This window comes from Phycomyces blakesleeanus (assembly GCF_001638985.1).
Source record: "Phycomyces blakesleeanus NRRL 1555(-) unplaced genomic scaffold PHYBLscaffold_8, whole genome shotgun sequence".
In the NCBI taxonomy this organism is placed as follows: Eukaryota; Fungi; Mucoromycota; class Mucoromycetes; order Mucorales; family Phycomycetaceae; genus Phycomyces; species Phycomyces blakesleeanus.
Genome location: NW_017265141.1, coordinates 265,419 through 284,770, shown reverse-complemented (window position 1 = coordinate 284,770; position 19,352 = coordinate 265,419). Strand labels below are relative to the sequence as shown.

Genomic DNA, 19,352 nt, shown 5'->3' with positions numbered 1-19,352 from the left:
TTACTTTTGCTTTTGCTTTGATATCTGCATCTTTTCCCCGCCATATATACACAACTTACAATTGAGTAAATATAAGAACACCTTTAATTGGATGTCTTTATTTTCACTTTACTTTTGCTGAAAGAAACAAATACTTGGGAGTAGCCCTGTTAGCTGCACATAATTATACGCGACACGAAATGATATTATTTGAGTGCAAGACATTATAAAAAAAATGTATTAAGATATTTATGTTGTCCGTATTCTTTTTATATTGCCTTTAGAGATTAGAATCTATGGGTAATGGTGGAAATATGTTTATGGTTATGTTGGTTTGCTGGGTATAATGGATTGCTATATACGCATATATATATATTGTTTATGATAGCTTCTTTGCCATTGAACCCGAACTACTATTGAGAATCCAAGTGTGTAGAAATGCGTCATCTGGCTTCAATCGCTGTTCAGGATCCCAATGTAAGCATTGCTCTACGAAACTAACAAAACTTTCATCTGTGGTCTTGAGGGCCTCTGATAGTTTCTTAGTTCCCGGTCGACGCTTTTTCCCTTTGGAATTAGGCATGATTCTGGGATTCCCATAGGCATCAAAGAAAAGTTTCCGCCTTGAACTCTGTTCTATGAGATTTTTGTCTGGAACACCTTGAATTTCCATGATACAAGCCAGTTGCTCTTGTTCATTTTCACCAGGAAAAAGCGGGTAGCCTTTAATAAGTCGATTAGTAAGGCTAAATTTACATATCAGATCTAGTCAGTCTAATTTACCTGTATACAGCTCGGCTAGAATACAACCAACGCTCCACATGTCAATAGCCATACTATAGTTCATGCCAAGAATAACTTCTGGGGAACGGTAGAATCGACTTTGGATATACGTGTATACTATATGCACATGCACATGTAAGCATAATGTCCATCCCAAATATAAGTCGCTGTGATTTTTTTAAATAAACTATTTAAAGTCTTACCCTTTTCGTTCTCAAGGCATGAGCTACCAAAATCAATAACTTTGATGGTACTCTTAGAAGGATGCTTAAGAAGAATATTCTATGGGCCACATAATCGAATAAAATATGGTCGTGTTATTATAAGTATTCACAAAGTTGTATAAAACTTACCTCTGGTTTCAAATCACAATGAATTAATTTGTTTTTGTACAGCAGTGAGAGTGAATTGAGCAATTGGATAGTGAATCTAATTAAATTAATGTTAGTAACCAAACACGGAACATTTTCTTCTTCTTCTTCTTCTTACTTTCTGATAAGCCCCATACTGAATCCTTTAAAGTTGTTGGTCTTTATAAAATCATAAAGATTGATACTCAGGCATTCAAAGCCAATGCAAAGATGGTTACGGAACGAAAAGTGCCCCGTCATTCGTACATTGTTGTGAGTATCCTTGGGATCCTAAAGAAAATCAAATACATACATATACATATATACATATATTAATGATTTTAATTTACAACCCTCTATTTCCCTGTAAAAAAAAACTCAAGGAGTAAATTTACCCATTTAATTAAGTCTTCCAATATCTTGACTTCTACCATCGCCTGTGCATGGAAACGCTTCTTATTTCTAATCAGCTTAATAGCCATTATTTGTCCGTTCTTGTGATCAAAGCACTTGAGAACTTGACCAAATGAACCCTTTCCAAGCACGTCAATAACTTCGTAACGATAAATCAAGTGGTCTCGCAGCACAATATGATAGTCTCCCCGATCGTCATCATAGCCATGGTTGCATGTCAATTGCTCTACAGTTGCAGCACATTTCTGAGCCTGGGGACCCACAAAGTACACCTTTTCATAGTTAAGGATCTCCGTCTTTTCATAGCTTGATAAAACAGATTGGTGTTGTATCAGAGCATCTATAATTTAGACGTAAGTAACATATACACATTAACAATAAAACACTATACGATTTGGTGCCTTTGTTTTTTTTTATTTGTTTATTTGTTTACCTTGTGGGCTAGTGAAAAGTCCAACTGACAGCTTTCTTTCCCGCATAGCAATTTCTTCAGAAGTATATCCTTTTTGGCCGCCCACAATCGAAGACATATCATCTCGTCCGCTTGTAGTGGTACTTGTGCTCGCACTTCCACCACCACGGATCACAACAATTTCAGATCCAGGTATTTCTAGCTTTCCATTGGTGCTAAGCTTTCGATCGCGCTCATGTTGAGCAGTCCATGCCTGGCTATCGTCCACCAGCCCTTGGAGACGTTCATTCAGGGTGTGTGCCTTTCTGTGTGTACTACTCGAAGCCTCTTTAAAGGAAATATCGACTTTTGAGGCACGAGTAGTTTCTAATATATACATATATATCCAAATTTGGTTCAATTCAGCTTCATCCCTATTTGAACTTATTTCCGATGCCTATATATGTCTTATTAAGGGGATATATTACCTGTACTACTATTATATGGCTTTCCGGTAGAGAATAACGATGTTCCTGTCTTTGTTGCAGTGCTGATCTTGCGAGTCCTTGAGGCTGATGAAATTATGGAGGTTTTAATATGACGAGTCGTAGTAGCTGAAGAAGATGGTTTAAGATTGACGGCCAAGGCATTGGGTTTTCGTACTGGTTTAATGTCCACCCGAGATGGCTTTGCTGATTGGAGCGTTAAAGGTGTGGTGCCGGCATATATTGTTGTTGTCGGCCCAACCTTGGCGTTTCCAGAGCCAAAGGATTCATGACTAGCCGTTTTAGTCTGTTGGCGTGGTTGTTGCTGGCTTGTTCGGTTAGATGCACTATGAGCTCCCGAAACTCGGCTCTTTTCTGGAGCCAATGAATTGATAATTGGCTCATCTTCACTACTTGCAGTGCTAGTGCTCTCATTTTTCTGTCCAGAACCATGGGGTGCTTTTGTAACAGGCAAGGGAATCCGAGTGGGGGTCTTCGCCGTTGTCCGGGATCCCTCCTTTACTTTTCCGTGGGGTAAAGCCAGGCTTAGTGGCTCTACTTTCATAGGTGGGAGAGCAAGGGAAGCCACTACAGGAGGTGCTGCCAGATTACCAGGCAATGTCTAATGCGATTTAAAGAACGAACACACAAAGGCGTATAATAAATAAATGGATATTTTGTATATTTTGTATATATATATATATCTAACACTAGCATAATTCACTCTTGCTTCACAAAGTGATAAATTACCATGTTCTGCCCTATCTCTTATTTCTCTCTTATTATTCTTACCTTGCCTCTCTTTCTTTTCGGGACTGTTTTGATGCCCTTTTCATGCAAGGGTCTTGCGATCCCGTGGTTAGAAACTATTTTAGGCGGCTGCGGCTGTGGCTGCGGCTGAACAAGGCGAACACGTCTGCCAGCAAGTGTCGAAACCCCAGCTGTGTCTTCATGATCCTCTTTCGCTGCTGCTCGTAATGGTTTAAGGGATGGAATTGCCCTTGCTCTTCTCTGTTCTCCGTTCTTTTTGGCGTTTATCTGGAGGGTTTCTGATGACTCACTGCTACCTTCTTCAGCTGCCTCCTTTGTATCATCGAGTATATTGTCAAGTACTAGAGGAGGGAGTGGTTCCACATCAACAATTTCTTTAGCAAGTGTTCCCCACCCTCCGCGTGATTTTGGCAGGCCACTTGTTTTGCGGGTGCGTGTACCAGTAGTTGAGGATGTAGCTGTTAAGGTTGCATCGGATTCACCCCGAGTGGAGTAAGAAGTTTTGACCTTGGGGGGAGATCCTCTAGAATGGGATACTTGGCGAATACGACGATTGGATACCGAAAGTCGATCGTCGTTTTCTTCACTATGTGCATAAGAAAGGTCTGATTTGCGTGGGATCGCATGCGACAAACTTGGTTTGTGTAAAAAACTATCGAGAGTGTGCTGTTTGGTGCGAAGTGTGTGAGGTGTTGTGCTGGTACTAGGTCTGGGATGCTCTATTTTTGGTGTAGCATTTGCCAATGTGGATCGAGTGGATGAAAGGCCAAGATCACCATCCAGCCAGGCAGCCTTTTCGTCCTTGTCAATGGAAGAAAGGGTGCGTAATCGACGATGGGTGGAGCGTAATGTAGCTGGTAAACTGGTGCGTGAGAATGTTGGCGTTGCAGCTGTATTACCTCTGGGTGTAGGGAGACGCGTGGGAGTCTTGGGGCTATCAGACGTTGATATAGTACGTTCTCTGCCTGGCCCATTGGTCGATGCACTGGGATTTACATTGATTTCAGATACGTCTACTGGACGCTTCTTCCGTGTTTTTTTTAGACTACTTGATATGCTTGTGCTTATACTTGCTGGCCCAATGGATGAGCTTGAGTTTGTGCGAGGGAAACGTTTTAAAGAAGATCGGCTCTGTAGAGAGAGATTTGGAGAGAGCGGTGAGGGTGAAATAGGGCCAAAGCGAGATGATTTGCGAAATTGGTCCATGTCGTTTTTCGAGAGACTGTGGCCACTCTTTTTGTTTGTTGATTCTGAGCTAGTCAGTAGCGGATCAAATGAATTACCGTCCTTTCTATGCATGTCTTCTTTTGTTTCAAATCGGCTACGAAGACTAAGATAGGAGGCAGATGGTGAAACAAGGGTGTCCTTGTCAAGCGCTAATGAACCTGAGGTATCTACCACAAGTCTTTTGCTAGTACTCCTTTCTTTTTTTACCGTTCCCTGCCGGAGAGCTTTTTCTCTGAGTGACCAATTATCTATATAGTCGTCAGTATCAGCAAAATCCCCTAATGTTGTGTAGGCCGTCATGAAGCTAGCTTCGTTTTCGCTTAGGCCATCGTGCATTGTGTGACCCAGTTCGAGACTGTCGCCTCGGTCCAATGGAGGCATGATAGGGTAAGCATTATGTGCTTGATTTCGTACATAATTTCCATTGACCATATTTTTTAATCGGCTAATATCACTCTGCTGCTTTGTGGTACTGTGAGAATAACTATCATGATGTGGATTGACAGGAGGTATGGTTTGGTCTGACGAACGCGTGCGATTACGGGCATTATCTACTTTTTTGAGCCTGTATTCTGCTAGGCGCTTAGCAGATGCAGCAATCAGATCCTCTAAATCCTCTAGACTAGCGTCTTTTAAATCAATTTCTCTCGGGCGATGCATCGTCTCCTGATTATCATTCAACTGCCCATGCGGCATATGATCCAAAGAGGAGGATTGGGGGGCTCTTTCTGCACTGTTTTTTGTGGTATCTAGTATATCAAAGGTACCAAGGTGAACGTATCCAGCTCGTGTGGTATGACTTGAACGTCTTCGTCGCTCGCGTTCGGCTATATTATTGTCTTTTTGTTGAGCACCACGGCGATTTGGTGTGGTGACTAACTCTGTTCTTCGTTGGTTGTGGCTAGCAGCATCAGCTACTTGTTTTTCGAGATCTTGTAATTGTTTCTGTCGCTCTGCCTGGGTCTGCTGCCGCTTAGCAGCATGAGAAGACTGTAATTGCCGCCATCGGTCTGCAGCAGAGGAGGTCGATGTGGTTGTGGAGGAAGAAACTGATTGCTTCATTACTGGGTCAAAGTCGAATCGTGCGCTGTGGAGTGGAGACTCGGACATGACGATACTATTGTTGGTGAGAGTTGGATTAAGCAGAATTGATGTGTTGATCATCCATCTGGTTTGTGGATGAGAATTGTACCTGAAATGAAGAAATCAACAAGGTATGCAAAAACTACAAATAAAAAAGGGAGTTGACCAGCAACCGTATAAATGTATATAAAAGGAAGGGTGGGCGGTTACAGAAAATATATATATATATGTATATATATATACGGTTTTATATATATCAGTATACAATAATTGTTTTGATTTTTTTTGCTTTCTTTTCTTGGTTGCTTTGGTTGCTTTGGTCGAGATAGGTTAGGTCAAAAACAAAAGAAAGACAGGATATATGTATGTATTTATATGTATGTGTATGTGTATTTGTATTTGTATGTGTATGTGCACAAAATAAGCGAGATGTGAGTTAAAGATACTCGACTACAGTAATAAGAAAAGATAGTAAGAGAGAGAGAGAAGGTCATTTTTGGGGTTGTATTAGGACTACCTGTGAAAGAGAAGATTGAATCGAAGCGGCGAATATAAAGGTAAAAAAAAAAGGGGGGGGGGGGAGGATAATGAAGGCAAGATGTCTGGGTGCGTTGCATTCCATTCACACCTTGGTGGTGCTCTGAAGTAGAGATGAGTAACAGACTGATGAGAAACGAGTGTCTTTTTTTTCCTTCACTTAAAAATATTATTTTTGTTTGATTGTTGTGATAAAGAACAAGAAGAAGGAGAAGTGAAAAAAAAAGAAAAAGAAATATAGCAATAATTTCTTATGGCTATTGTTGTTGTTGTTATTGTTGTTATTGTTGTTATAATAAGGGGGATGAGATGAATGAGGTGCAGCATACCATGTACAAAAAGTGTTGGAGTGAAAAGCAGTACATTTCTGTAGGTGCGGTATATTAAAATATAGAAACAATAGCAGTGACAAAATGCTTCTTGATATATATCTTAATTGCTTGGTAAGCTTAATATTATTGTTGTATTTAGTGGTATGCTTTGCTCATAAACTATCTTGGCTAAAAATCAATTGACAGCATTGTATCTCAAAAGCTACAAGTGTATTATGACCTAGATTCTATTGTAGAAACCTATTTTTGTCAACTTTATACACTTTGAAGTAGCATTACAGATATGTATAATACCCTTTATGGAATACACCACACACGAGTCAGAATTTGGTGTGTCACATAAAAGTGACTTTTATTTTTTATTTTCTTTTTGAGCCTTTTTTATATATAGATAGAGACACAATAGAAAACGAGCAAAAAAGAAAAAAAAATCCCATTGACTGCAGTTGGCATGAATACCATATTAATTTCTTTTAAATCTCCGGTTACCATAGCAAACTTTCTTTTATATCATTTTATTTGTAATAATGCCAAATCACGTTTCAAAATTATTGTGTATTTTAATTTTATAAGCATATAAGTATTTATATATGAAATATATATGTCTGTACTACAGCCAAGAGAAATAATACAAGTATGCGTTGATTCTTTTTTGCTTTCTGCCTATAAAGAATTTACACCCTTATTTGTTGTTGTTTTTTTTTATAAACTTGGAAGAAAAGGCACTGATTTTGGAATAGATATACCCTAACCATGTATTCACAGCTATTACCTTTATATGCGCTGAATTGGAAACACTATGACGGTGTGTGCATACATGAGCATGCGCTGATGTAAATTGCGATATTTTTTCTTCTTCTTCCCTTGTTCTTATAGAAAGATGGCGCCACACGGAATCGCTTATAGAAATTATCGTGGAATCTGATTTTTATTTTTGTTATTATTACTACTATTATTTTGAGAATTTATCAAATGTTTATCTACATGTAACTCATTTATATACATCAATATATATATGTGTGTGTGTGGACTACTTGAAAGCAAATTTATATTTGCATTTAGAATTGTGTTCTCTTGTTTTGAAATGTCATGAATTACACAATTATTGATAAGGAGCCGTTTGGAAACAAAGGAGGAAAATAAAAGGTGAGGGTCGCTAGTCAGGACTACATTCAAGGTGCACCAGAATCTATGTTGAGTACTAAAAGAAGCTTAATGGAGGGGAAATGCAAGGCTGAAAGATCAATACAATATATATATATTCGGCAATACAAGCATAAATATGCCTAGAATTATGTATACCAAAGACTGCCAATCATTATTTCCTTTCTCTTTCTTTCTCTCTTGCTTGGGAAAATTAAAGAAAGTGTTGATTCTTCTGTTTACACATGGTAGTTGTGTGGAATTCCTATGAGCCATTTTCATATTAATGATAAACAGCCCACGTAGTATATATATATTTCTTTACATTTTCCCATTAATGATTATCATTCTACCTAATAGTGTGTAACAAAGCACTGGCGGGAGTTATTTCTTTGTGCTACAAAGATCTTTGCCACCAATCATATAGCTTACATTTTGCTTTTATCGTGAGAATCGACGCACCTTTTTGTATCCAAACTGAGACGCGGAACAACCAGATCCGTAGCATTTTTTTTTTGTATTTAAAAATATCCAATAATAATACTAAATAATAATAAAATGAAAAGTTCGGGGTAAAAGAGAGAAAAAAATGTATAAATTCAATTCGTTTTTTAAAAAATCTCAAGACTTCTCTTGATTATCTTTATCTTAATTCCATGGACACACTCTCTACTGAGCTCGTTCAGCTGTGCTTGCAATTTTGCGATTCTTCTCGCGACATTGCACAAATATGCAGACTCAACAAGAAGTTCTATTCCATTACCATACAAACCCTCTTCAAAACGGTTGAAATCAAAGGCCCTGCACAGTACATTACTTTTTGTAGGCACATGGCCTCTATGCGCGAGAAAGGTCTCTTTAAGCTCGTCCGCCATCTTGATTTCATGGGTTACACCACCCACGGTGTCCGCTACAGCCAGGAAGAGGCCAGAAAGGCTGTCACTCCAGAAGGATTTGCCCAACTGCTGGACGAGTGTATCGATCTAAGGGAGCTCTCTGTCACAAATGAACTAAACCATGTTTTCCAAGATTCAAGCGTCATTCGATCCATTTTCGCCAACCACCAAAGGATAGAATCTATTGATCTGATTGGATTCTTTCAACTCAAGTATGCCAACACCATGTCTAGTCTTTTTGCACAAAACGTGACGATGTGTGACAAGGACCTGCATGAGAAACACGAGGCACTTTGTAACAAGCCATCTGATTATGCTTCAACTCTTCCAACCCAACTTCCACCAATCACAATATCATCTTATCTCTCACGAGTATCATTCTATCTCAATGCCACCCTCACCCAGTCTGAGTTCTTCACACCTTTCTTCAAACTTCTCAAGGAAAACAATATTTCACTAACTCGCATTGATGTTGGGCACACTCGAGTAACAAATGATATCTTCAACCACATCCTACCTCAGAAACTCACTCATTTTGGCCTTCAAGGCTGTCGCATGGTCTCGCTTGATGACAATGCCTCGCAATTCTTCGCACGCTGCACAAATCTTCAAGAGCTTAATCTAAACATGCGTGCTGGTATTGTAATACCGCGAAATCCTGGAGATGCCCCACCCTGCTATTGGTTCTCCCCTCAATCACTCAGTCAACTATTGCTATCTTGTAACAAAAAGAAGGACTTGCGAGTACTCCACTTGGGCGGACAGGGTGAACTAGATGACGAGATCCTTGGTTCTTGCAAGCCAACCACACACCGCCTCACCCACTTTTCTATTGCTGGGGCATCCAAAGTCACAGCAGAGAGTTTTTTGGATACCCTTGCTCAGATGCCTCATCTGGAATACCTTGATCTGTCAAATACCTTTTTTGACACAACCATTGATGGTCTTCAAACTACACTATTTGTTATTAAAGAGTCACAGTACCTCGACAGTCTCAAGGTGATCGAGTTTTGCTCGTCAAAGACCATGCGTTTCCCTGATACCTGGCTAGGATGGAAGTTTATGACTCACAATCTTCGCAGCTACTATTTCCGTCAAGATGTCAACCCGTGCTATTCCATGCCACAAAAGTTACCTGCCGTAGGAAGGATTCCACGCTCGGCCATGGAAAGATATTGGAGATTCTCTTTGTAATTTAGAACAAGTGTAATCTCTATATACTTATACTCGCATAATTGCAGCCTTATTATTACTATTGGACACGAAAAAATCTACTTCCTGTCCTTTTAGTCTATTTTCTGTATAGTTTTGCTTTGCTTTGTTTCTTTCTTTTTCTTCTTATAAAAATAATAGTAATAATAGTAATAATAATCGCCTTTTGTATTCTGTATTAATGATTTACAAAGCGTATATAAATATTTGTAATTTTTAGCCAAATCAATACATACATATGCTTAATGAGCAAAATAAATAAATATAAATAATTGTATGTGGTATATCTCTCTACAGACAGTCTTGATTTTTCTTTGGGAGGAGAAAGGGGGTTTGTTCTATCTAATATACTGTCTGCCCTAATTTCAAACATAAATTGTAAACAATAAAGGGATAAAACAGAAATATATATATATATACTCCTGGTAAGAGTATAGACACTACTTTTTATCAATGTACTGAAGAGCTAATATTGTATTTATATTATTCTCAATTAAAATCATCCAAATCAAAATTCTGAATAAATTTACACTACTTGAGGAATATTGAATGGGGAAAGAGAGAGAAAATGAACGATCTTTTGGTCATTTTTGTGGGGGTGATAAACAGTCATTAACTATCGATAAACTATGGCTCATTTATTATAGCCCTTTTCTTTGTTGACAGCCAATGAGCTATCCTGAGAAATATTTTATAGACTTCTTTTAATCTTCATTTAGTATGTATACTTATATACTGGTTTGCTTGATCCCGGCAGTCAAAAACACATTATTATTTAGGGTATTACTAAGACCCTATCATCATAAGGAGGGATTTATTCTTTAGTTTCAAAACTAGCGTCTATTTCTGTAATATCACCAGATAGATACAGCTGCAAATAAGAAAAATAATCTATCATAGTTCTGACCATGAATTTAAAAAGATGCTCTCTATAGTAAACATAACCCTGATAAGAAACCTTTATTTTTATTTTTTATATTAAAGGCCTAAATGATAGTAAATAGCTAGAAGAGAATAAAGTATCCCTGTTAGTTTTAAGGAGTATTATTCTAGAGGCTTCTAGAAGTATTGGATCTTTTTACCAGTATATATTTCTCCTTTATAGATTTTAGCTTTTATAGCTTTCTTTACACTCAAGTTGTGTGCATTTTACCAACAGACTTTTAGCGTAAAAACCTAATTCATCATAGATTTATCCTGAGTTGTAAGACTCTATCTAGTGTCAGAATGTAGTACATAAATAGCACGTTTTACGGGAGTTTTTCTTTTCTTAACTATCACCTGGTGTCTAAATAACCCACTTTGTGGTTAGAGTATATAGATAAAGTATTATCTGTAACAAATACTATACATAACACTTATTGCATATTTTTTCTTGGTTACTTTTTAAATGCTTGGATCTTTAAAAGTGTTTTAGGTCTCATTATGAGTGTTGGTATTAGGAAGCTTTTTTTTATTATTTTATTTCATGTAATAAGCTTGTGATTCTTCTGAGATTAATTATTTCATATTAGAGGTGCTATATTAGAGCTTATGAGATGGGGAATATGATTATTGAATAAAATGTGGTACAGTCCATGAGCCAAGGTAAATTGCATGGTTGATAGTTTTTTTCCTATTGGTCCTTTTACTAATGATCAATTGATATGTAAGAAAAGGGGACTGCTGGTCTTGTACCCAAATGTGAGATTATTAGTGTTATTGTTATTTGGAATATACATTCGTTTGACAGTTTGGTTCTTATTTTAGGTGGGTTAGCTCATAAATATAGAATGAGTCTAATATCATATTAATTCCATTATTTGACACATGTCAGATAGAGATCTATATTTTACCTCTGTTTTTTGTTTGAATGTTGCTGTTTCAATTGTGTGTGTAATACCCAGAGTAATATGTGTAGAATTACCAAAAACAAAACAGCCAATATCGTTTGTTTGTGTACTCACAACATGTACACTCCATACATTAAACAAATATCATATAGTATATATTTAATGTTTACCAACAAATAATGTGTACCAGATTTTTAGGAATCTATTCGTTTTGAATTTATATACGGACAGCTTGTCAGACAGGTTTATTAGTATTCTTTGTTTTTTTTAACTATCATTTTCTCCTTGGATGTCAGTCATACTTACAGGAATACATGTGTTCCTTGTGCAATTATACCAAAAACTCAGTTTTTTTTTAACTTTTGCAAGGTTCTAGAATCGTTGAAAAATTCACTTGTTCTATAGAATATCTATACATATAAATTTGATTTTTCACTTACAAATACTTGCCCACAACGTGCCCAAAAGAAAGAAAAAAGTAATTCCGCAAAAAACACACCTTTAAATCACTCGAGAATATTAATAACTGTGGTCTACCGGGCACACTAGATATTATCAGGTCTGGTGAAGCAGTATTATTGTTTTCTCGTGATTTATTAGTTTTTTGTTTGCATTGTAACTTAGAACCGGTGTAATGTTATTGACTTTATATATGGGTATGAAATCCCGTATTTTATATACATAATGTTCCCAATTACAATTTGAATAATCTTTGCAAAAAAAAAGGAACAATGATATTCATAGATATCATTGACGAATAAATATATTCTTAAGCATGACAAGTGTGATTAAAACTATTACTAGATTACAATAACAATCATTAGTTTATTATCCATATTTGGTCATAAAAATAAAACAAAAATCTACAATTTTGTTTACCAAATATAACTGTAACCTGAATACCTAATGTACTAGGGACAAGTTGTGACCCAACTGGCACAATAATTTTCCAAAATTCATTTGAGCAATCAGTACATACTTTTTTCTTACCACTATGGCATTTAATTTACGTGATAAATGCATGTAGAGAAGGGTGTGAGCTATTTTAATCCGACTACTTAAAATTAAATAATACACTGTGCATATGTGAGCTCAAGAAACTTGCTTTGACTTTTATCGAGAAATCCGAATTGTGCTTGAGAATATCGGTACCCGGGCCGGAAGTATTCTATTCAGGAAATTGACTGCCGATCTTTGAGTGTATTGAAAGATATCCCCGTCATAGTTACAGCTTCTATACTAGAGAGAGAAAGAGAGAGAGAAAAGGCGATATACACTTTCTTGTGACAGTTATAAGTTCTATTAATTTTGTATCATAATGCTTACTATCTTGTACGTCAATTACACACATAATATTGTATATTTCACTTGTAAAACATTCAATAAAGAATAATGGTCTGTCCCCTACACATCTTGGACGATTTGATCAAGGCACGACATCTATTTATAGAGAATGCGACAGTTTTGTGTTTTGCTTAAAAGAGCGACATTAATTATATATATATATTATGTCTTTCAAATTACGTTTTAGAATTGTTGATTGAATGGTAATAGGTTGAGGTTACTCAATGTACTTTTTTTTTTAAAAAATAATAATAGTAATAATATAGATAAATTAATTAATAAAGGTAGTTATTATGTATTTATGAAACAAAGAAAAATTGATGTCAGTAAAGGTGTGGCTCTATTGGGCATGATAAAAGACTTGTTTGTCTTTATAACAATTAATTCTCCTACATCACGGTTGATACTGGATGAAGATGGTTTCTACAGCAACAGATTTACACTATATCACATGAAAATAGCGGTATCCATGACACCCAAGCTACAGAATATAATCTATATTAATTGTCTAGATCTTTAGATTTAAGGACAATTATACTAGTAATATTATGAGATTGACAACAATCAAGATATTAATCCAATACTTTGTTTTGTATACGTGTGCTGCCTATACCAAGGCTAGTGGCTTGATATTGGTAGTTAATGAGAGGCAAAATATGTAACTTGTCATGATATTGACCCTGACCAAGATAAAGTTGTTAAGCAGGCATTTTTATGCTGCTTACTAAAGCGATGTTGTGCATAAGTATTCCCTAATATTCGCAATTAAGTATTTGATCGATTATAACCTCCTCATGTCTTGTCTTGAATGGCACCTGCTTTAAGCCGTGGTGATTTAATAATTATCATCAAATATAATATAATATAATATAATATAATATGTTAACTCAATTACAAAAAATATTCTCGAGATTTATTAAAGATAATCATCCTGTTTTTCTTTACGGTACTTTAAAGAAGAGATAGATAAAGAAAGAGAAAAATATACAGTAAATGTGGATCAAATATGTTTTAGAGTAATGTTTATTTTCTTTACAGTTGGAGTCAGTGCACTCTGTTATGACCTCTCGTAAAAAAATTACTCCTTGAAGGGTGGTTAGACACAACATGCGTTGTCTATATCAAGGAGATCAACAAATAGCTAAAGAGAACAGGGTATGCCTTCATCGTTGAGTTACAATGCTAGAATGAAGGGTACTTGTGCAACACCCCCTTCTCTTCTCTCTTTCTTTTTCTCTTTTTATTTTTCTCTCTTTCTCTCTTTCTTTTTTATAGTTATTACATTCATATTTTTTTATATTCTCTTTTTTTTCCCTCCTCCTACTACTGTTATTATTATTATTATTATTATTATATCAAGCATATACCTCTCCTACTGTTCATCATTATCCTTTATGTGAGCTTTACATCCAAGATGTCTTATGTTGTCTAATCTTCAGTTCCCTTAGATCTCATCTTAACGCTAAGAATCATATAATTTCAACCTAGTCGATTCTTAATAATGAGAGAATACAAACTTGTAGTCCTCGGTTCTGGAGGTGTTGGTAAATCTGCCCTGGTAAGTTATATCTGACATCCTATTACAGTCCGTCTAAAAATTTTCTACTACATATATATATATATATATATATGAAATACTTTTTTTTTAATTTTCATAATAATAAATAAACAAAAACAAAAACAAAAACAAAAACAAAAAAGACTGTCCAGTTTGTACAATCGATCTTTGTGGAACGATACGACCCTACTATTGAAGACTCTTACCGAAAGCAAGTTGAAGTTGACGGTCAGCAATGTGTTCTCGAGATACTCGACACCGCCGGTACGGAGCAATTTACAGCCATGAGAGATTTGTATATGAAAAATGGCCAGGGTTTTATTCTCGTTTTCTCAATTATAAGTTTGGCTACACTGACGGATCTCCGCGAGTTACGAGAACAAATCTTACGTGTAAAGGATGTTGACCATGTAAGCCTTTGTTATCTATCACCTTATTATCACATAACTACACATACATACATATATATATATATATATGCGTGTGTATGTGTATGTGTGCGTGTGCGTGTGTTTGTATATATATGTGTGTGTATACTTGTGCTTATATATATCCTTATCGTTACCATTATTTGGTACTAGGTTCCTATGGTTTTAGTTGGCAACAAGTGCGATTTGGAAGAAGAGAGAGCTGTCCCACGTGAACAGGGAATGGCGTTGTCTCAGGAATGGGGCGGGAAACCTTTTTATGAGACATCAGCTAGATACAAGATCAATGTGGACGAGGTGTTTTACGATGTAGTACGTCAAATCAATAAGCAAATGCCCAGCAAACCAAAAAAGAAGCGGTTCAAGTGCCTTATTCTGTAATTCTCGAATTGTAAAAAAAAAACTAGCAAGCAGAAATACTCTCCTCCCTTACGATATATATATATTTCATACAATAATAACAATTTTCTTTTCCTTGATAACACACACGCACACGTACAAAGAGAGAAAGAGAGAGAGAAATAATGTGTTTATCTTACAGATTCAAATGTCACACAAATATTAGACTTCGTTGCTGTTTGTAAATGCATATTATTATTTTTATATCTACACATTAAAGCAAAAGGGCAAATAGTAATAGTAATAGTAATAGTAATAAAAATAATAGAAATAATAAAAAGGAAATGGTAAAGAGAGGAGGGACAATAGGAGAGATAGAAATAGAGATAGAAATAAAGAAATAAAGATAGATAGTGAGTGAATGAGAGATGAGGGGTAGAGAGTTAAGGGGAAGTAGGAGTGGCTGTGTGGAATAGCTTTTCTCTTGTCTTGATCTTATAATAGAAAGACAAGAGGGGGTTTTGGCATGTATTCAGTAACACTCACTGTGGTGTAAGGGGGAGGGATTAGGATAATACAAAAGTAAGCAATAGTTTAGAAACCAATTTCAAAGGAAAAGAAAGAGGTCTTTGTCATTTTTTTTTCTCTCTTTCTTTTCTACATCAAGATGCAGCACTTGTCCGATGCAACATCGGGTGCGTCTGTAATGTTAAAATTGTCTTGGCCACCACCTCGTCCATGGTGCTCCTGCTCCTTATTGAATCGGCGAATGTCTTTGACTACCTCAAAAAAGGCTTCATCGACATTATCTCTCTGCTTTGCGGAGGTCTCAATGAACTGTGAGCCAAACTTTTTGGCAAGATCGCGGCCCTCTGATGTGGACACTTGTCTATCGGACTCCAGATCACTCTTGTTGGCTACAAGGACCATAGGGAAATAGTCTCGGTCTTTGACTCTACAGATCTGCTGGTAGAATGTATCTATTTCCTCGAAGGACATGCGGGATGTGATAGAGTAGACTAGCAAGAAACCTTCGCCATTACGCATATACTGTTCTCGCATTGCACTGATATATACAAAAAAAATGTACATTTTTATTTATTTATTTATTTATTTATTTATTTATTTATTACAATTAGTATCAATAATAATAATATTATTTATATATATATATATCCAAATGCTTAAAATAATAGTATCTACCTGTATTCCTCTTGACCTGCCGTATCTAGCACATCCAATAATGCCGTCTCACCGTCAATTACACATTGCTTACGATACGAGTCTTGGATAAAATTAGCAGGTTAGTACCAATATAGGGGTTCAAGCAAATATATGTTGATTTTCCTTTTACTTTATTAAAAAGAAGAAGAAAAAAGTATACCTTCAATGGTTGGATCGTATTCGTCTACGAAATGAGACTGGATAAACTGAATTGTCAATGCTGATTTACCGACACCTAGAAAGTTTAGCGTGTAGATAAGCATAAATTAGAAATCGATATACAATTGTCGTAAATAATGTTCAGCTAGTAAAGATGTTCTTTAGGGGATTAAAGTCATTGCAACAAAATGAATTTGCTTGATCCTTTTACTGTTAAAGTAAATTAGGAAACTTGCCTCCGCCGCCGACCATGACAAGTTTGTATTCACGCACAAATGAAGATGGTTTAGACATGTTAGATTTCTAGATGTGTTGGCACAATGGGATGCAGATGAGAATCCGAGATGAGGAAAGGAGATCAGATAGAAAGCCAAAGAGGGGACAAAAGGTGGTGAGTTGAATGGAAGGTAGAGTGGCTTGTCGCACTCTAATTCAACATCCGCCTTGCTTCCCTAGCCGTCTTCTTCTTTGTGATTAATGCACAAGTCACTTTGTAGACCTCGGCCCATGGTCTAACAGACCTCAGCCTTGTTTTCCTGTAAAGTCCTTGCCTCTATGATCAATATCTTGACTTGAATGCATTCACCTATGCCATCTCTATTTTTCGCTTGTTGAAATTAATATATTACAACCCCGTCTGTCAGACACTCTGTATGGCCATGGTAACCCTATCTGTAGTTGTCCTCAAGATTATCCAGCCTTATGTTCCACACAGCTAGCATCTATCCACCGACGGCCGTTTCATTCCGAGGTTATATCTCTTGGTGCTGTAGACATAATTCTTGATAGAAAGAAAAACATGACTCTCAACTAAAGAGAACATATGTATATAAAAGCCATTTAGTTTTCCAGACATAAAACTTCATTGTACGACCTCTACCACGTGCTGCAAAAGAACTACGGTAGGACCCCATGGTTGCCTTGAATTTGTTGAATAGGAAGGAGTCGAATAAAGTAAATGAGACTTAGAAACGGTGAAATTGTGACCATCAAAAATGAATTACCAGCCAATCAAATGCAAAAGGTGTTAAGGGTGCAGCCTTTGGGATCATTGATGACAATGATTCAACCAAGTGAGTATAATGAAAAATCAACTTGGATATGTATAATAGCATTATATAATGAACGGGCTGATTATAGAATTTTATAAAGGCAAATATATATATATATATATAATATAATATAATATGATATAAAAAAAAGTCTTGATAAAGATAAATAGTAATGAAGTACATGTAAGAGGCACTAAGATCATATTAACACAGGGTTGCGCAGTGTATATACTGTATTCCCGTGCAACGTGTGGCGATTTCTTGAGTGTTTACTGTGCAAATACCACTGTATCTAAATATTTACTCGACATTCTCTCTATCAAAAACAGTATGCTATTGAATGATCTAGACTGTAATCATAATGAATTAGCCTTTTTAAATCCAAAGTTCCTTTAGAAATTGAATTTAGATTTTATACAAGGATCTACTACATGTTCTTATATTTTACATATTCTATATTTTTAAAGCTGTCATGATTGTGGGGCAATCTAGGGTGTTGGTCAGTTCATATTTAGATATAGATACTACTACAACAAATAATAATAATGGTTGTATTATTATGGTAGATCTACAGATTACCTCTTTATTCTTTATCCATCTAATTCTATATAGGGTATCAAAAGGTTTATTTCTCTTTATATTTTCTAAGATCCAAAAAAAGTATGCTAGCTTTGAATATAAAATAAGAGTAAAAATAAAACATGTGTATTTGGTAAAAGAGCATAAAGTATCTGGCATGAATTAACCCTTATTTACTGCATATCTTACAGGATATTGTCTGTATGCAAGATACATTTAAGTAAAGCTTGTAATGTCAAGCTTATTTCAAAATACCTTTCCAAGCTATAAGGTTTATCTATCACAAATAACTATTGATAACATTTGCTTTAATAAAATATATTGTAAATTACATACAAAAAGATACCTTTTTTTAAAAATAATAATAATAATAATTCAAAAAAAATACGTGTGTAAATTTCTGTACACAGAGTTGGGTACAACGTCTCTCAGTTTTTGGACTATTTTTTCTCAAAATATATTTTCTCTTCACAAGTACACTTAAAAGGTATTGCTACTTTATAAAGCCAAGTTGATTTATAAATCTGTAATTTATATCTACATTTACATGGCTGGGTAGCTAGGAGCAGTAAAATATTCTGGAATTTTAGCTTAGCTGGTCCTTTAAACTCTATATTTGTATTATGCAACTGTAAAAGATAATAAAAAAGCTTAATCGTTTAAGCGTGCACTCTATGATAGACAGTGTAAGCACGAATTACAAAAAAAAATCAGTATATTTACAAATACGATACTTAAATATTTACTACCATAGATCAACAGTAAATCACAGTATCTTTGTTTATTAAACAATCTTTTGGTATGTTATAAGATAGTGTTAAAGAGGATCCAGTGTATAGTGAAACACACTATACAAGGCGCACAATTCGAGAATACAATGCTTATTTTTAAGAGTTACTAGCCGTTGTGAATGGATCTTCTTTTCAAATAAACAGTACAGAAAATTATTCTTAGGTTATTAACTTACTTTCGTTTATTTGTAGGGAGCTTTGTGCTCAAGTGGGCTATTGACTTATTAAACATTTTGACACTATTTTTTTATATAAGGTACACTCAACTTTTTGTTTAAATAAAAAAAAGCTTTTGAAAAAAAAATATCCCAAAAATGCGCCTTAAATCTTCGAATTAGGCGCCTTAGAGCATCTTCAGCAGTCCGCTTTATCTCCACTTTTACGTTAAATTTAAATATTTAGCTAAAGTTGGTCCTCCCGGCAGTTCAACTAAATTCACTTTA

General features: G+C 35.7%; 5 protein-coding genes across 5 annotated transcripts; 3 read left to right on the top strand and 2 right to left on the bottom strand.

The window, feature by feature from the left end:
• Nucleotides 1–358: 358 nt before the first annotated feature.
• Nucleotides 359–1,846, bottom strand: PHYBLDRAFT_17176 (hypothetical protein; the record flags this gene model as incomplete). Its single annotated transcript, XM_018436659.1, has 6 exons — nt 359–702; nt 763–879; nt 966–1,044; nt 1,116–1,191; nt 1,252–1,403; nt 1,508–1,846. Coding segments are annotated over 6 exons (1,107 nt in total), but the record flags the coding sequence as incomplete, so codon positions are not given.
• Nucleotides 1,847–8,151: 6,305 nt separating this feature from the next.
• Nucleotides 8,152–9,585, top strand: PHYBLDRAFT_144064 (hypothetical protein; the record flags this gene model as incomplete). The annotated part of the gene is made up of 1 exon (XM_018431136.1): nt 8,152–9,585. The coding sequence occupies one exon, from the start codon at nt 8,152–8,154 to the stop codon at nt 9,583–9,585; it is 1,434 nt and encodes a 477-aa protein (XP_018292732.1).
• A 4,475-nt stretch (nt 9,586–14,060) lies between these two features.
• Nucleotides 14,061–15,227, top strand: PHYBLDRAFT_132850 (hypothetical protein). Its single transcript, XM_018429525.1, has 4 exons — nt 14,061–14,175; nt 14,228–14,337; nt 14,481–14,747; nt 14,919–15,227. The coding sequence occupies exons 2-4, from the start codon at nt 14,281–14,283 to the stop codon at nt 15,144–15,146; spliced, it is 552 nt and encodes a 183-aa protein (XP_018292731.1). The 5' UTR covers nt 14,061–14,175; nt 14,228–14,280; the 3' UTR covers nt 15,147–15,227.
• A 111-nt stretch (nt 15,228–15,338) lies between these two features.
• PHYBLDRAFT_177348 (hypothetical protein) lies at nt 15,339–16,831 on the bottom strand. The gene is made up of 4 exons (XM_018437877.1): nt 16,724–16,831; nt 16,489–16,563; nt 16,308–16,389; nt 15,339–16,170 (listed from the first exon to the last, which is right to left on the bottom strand). Exons 1-4 carry the CDS (start codon nt 16,779–16,781, stop codon nt 15,762–15,764), a joined length of 624 nt encoding a protein of 207 aa, XP_018292730.1. The 5' UTR covers nt 16,782–16,831; the 3' UTR covers nt 15,339–15,761.
• Nucleotides 16,832–17,445: 614 nt separating this feature from the next.
• PHYBLDRAFT_167038 (hypothetical protein) lies at nt 17,446–17,935 on the top strand (the record flags this gene model as incomplete). The annotated part of the gene is made up of 2 exons (XM_018435556.1): nt 17,446–17,560; nt 17,691–17,935. 2 exons carry the CDS (start codon nt 17,446–17,448, stop codon nt 17,933–17,935), a joined length of 360 nt encoding a protein of 119 aa, XP_018292729.1.
• Between the last annotated feature and the right edge of the window lie 1,417 nt (nt 17,936–19,352).

What these genes read in the sequence shown, in the direction of transcription:
- PHYBLDRAFT_132850 (XM_018429525.1), top strand. Translation starts at nt 14,281, where the DNA reads ATGAGAGAATACAAACTTGTAGTCCTCGGTTCTGGAGGTGTTGGTAAA. An exon ending in GTGTTGGTAAATCTGCCCTG is followed by an intron (nt 14,338 to 14,480) that starts GTAAGTTATATC and finishes AAAACAAAAAAG; the next exon opens with ACTGTCCAGTTTGTACAATC. An exon ending in GTGTAAAGGATGTTGACCAT is followed by an intron (nt 14,748 to 14,918) that starts GTAAGCCTTTGT and finishes ATTTGGTACTAG; the next exon opens with GTTCCTATGGTTTTAGTTGG.
- PHYBLDRAFT_177348 (XM_018437877.1), bottom strand. Translation starts at nt 16,781, where the DNA reads ATGTCTAAACCATCTTCATTTGTGCGTGAATACAAACTTGTCATGGTC. An exon ending in TGTCATGGTCGGCGGCGGAG is followed by an intron (nt 16,564 to 16,723) that starts GCAAGTTTCCTA and finishes TAAACTTTCTAG; the next exon opens with GTGTCGGTAAATCAGCATTG. An exon ending in ATACGATCCAACCATTGAAG is followed by an intron (nt 16,390 to 16,488) that starts GTATACTTTTTT and finishes ATTTTATCCAAG; the next exon opens with ACTCGTATCGTAAGCAATGT.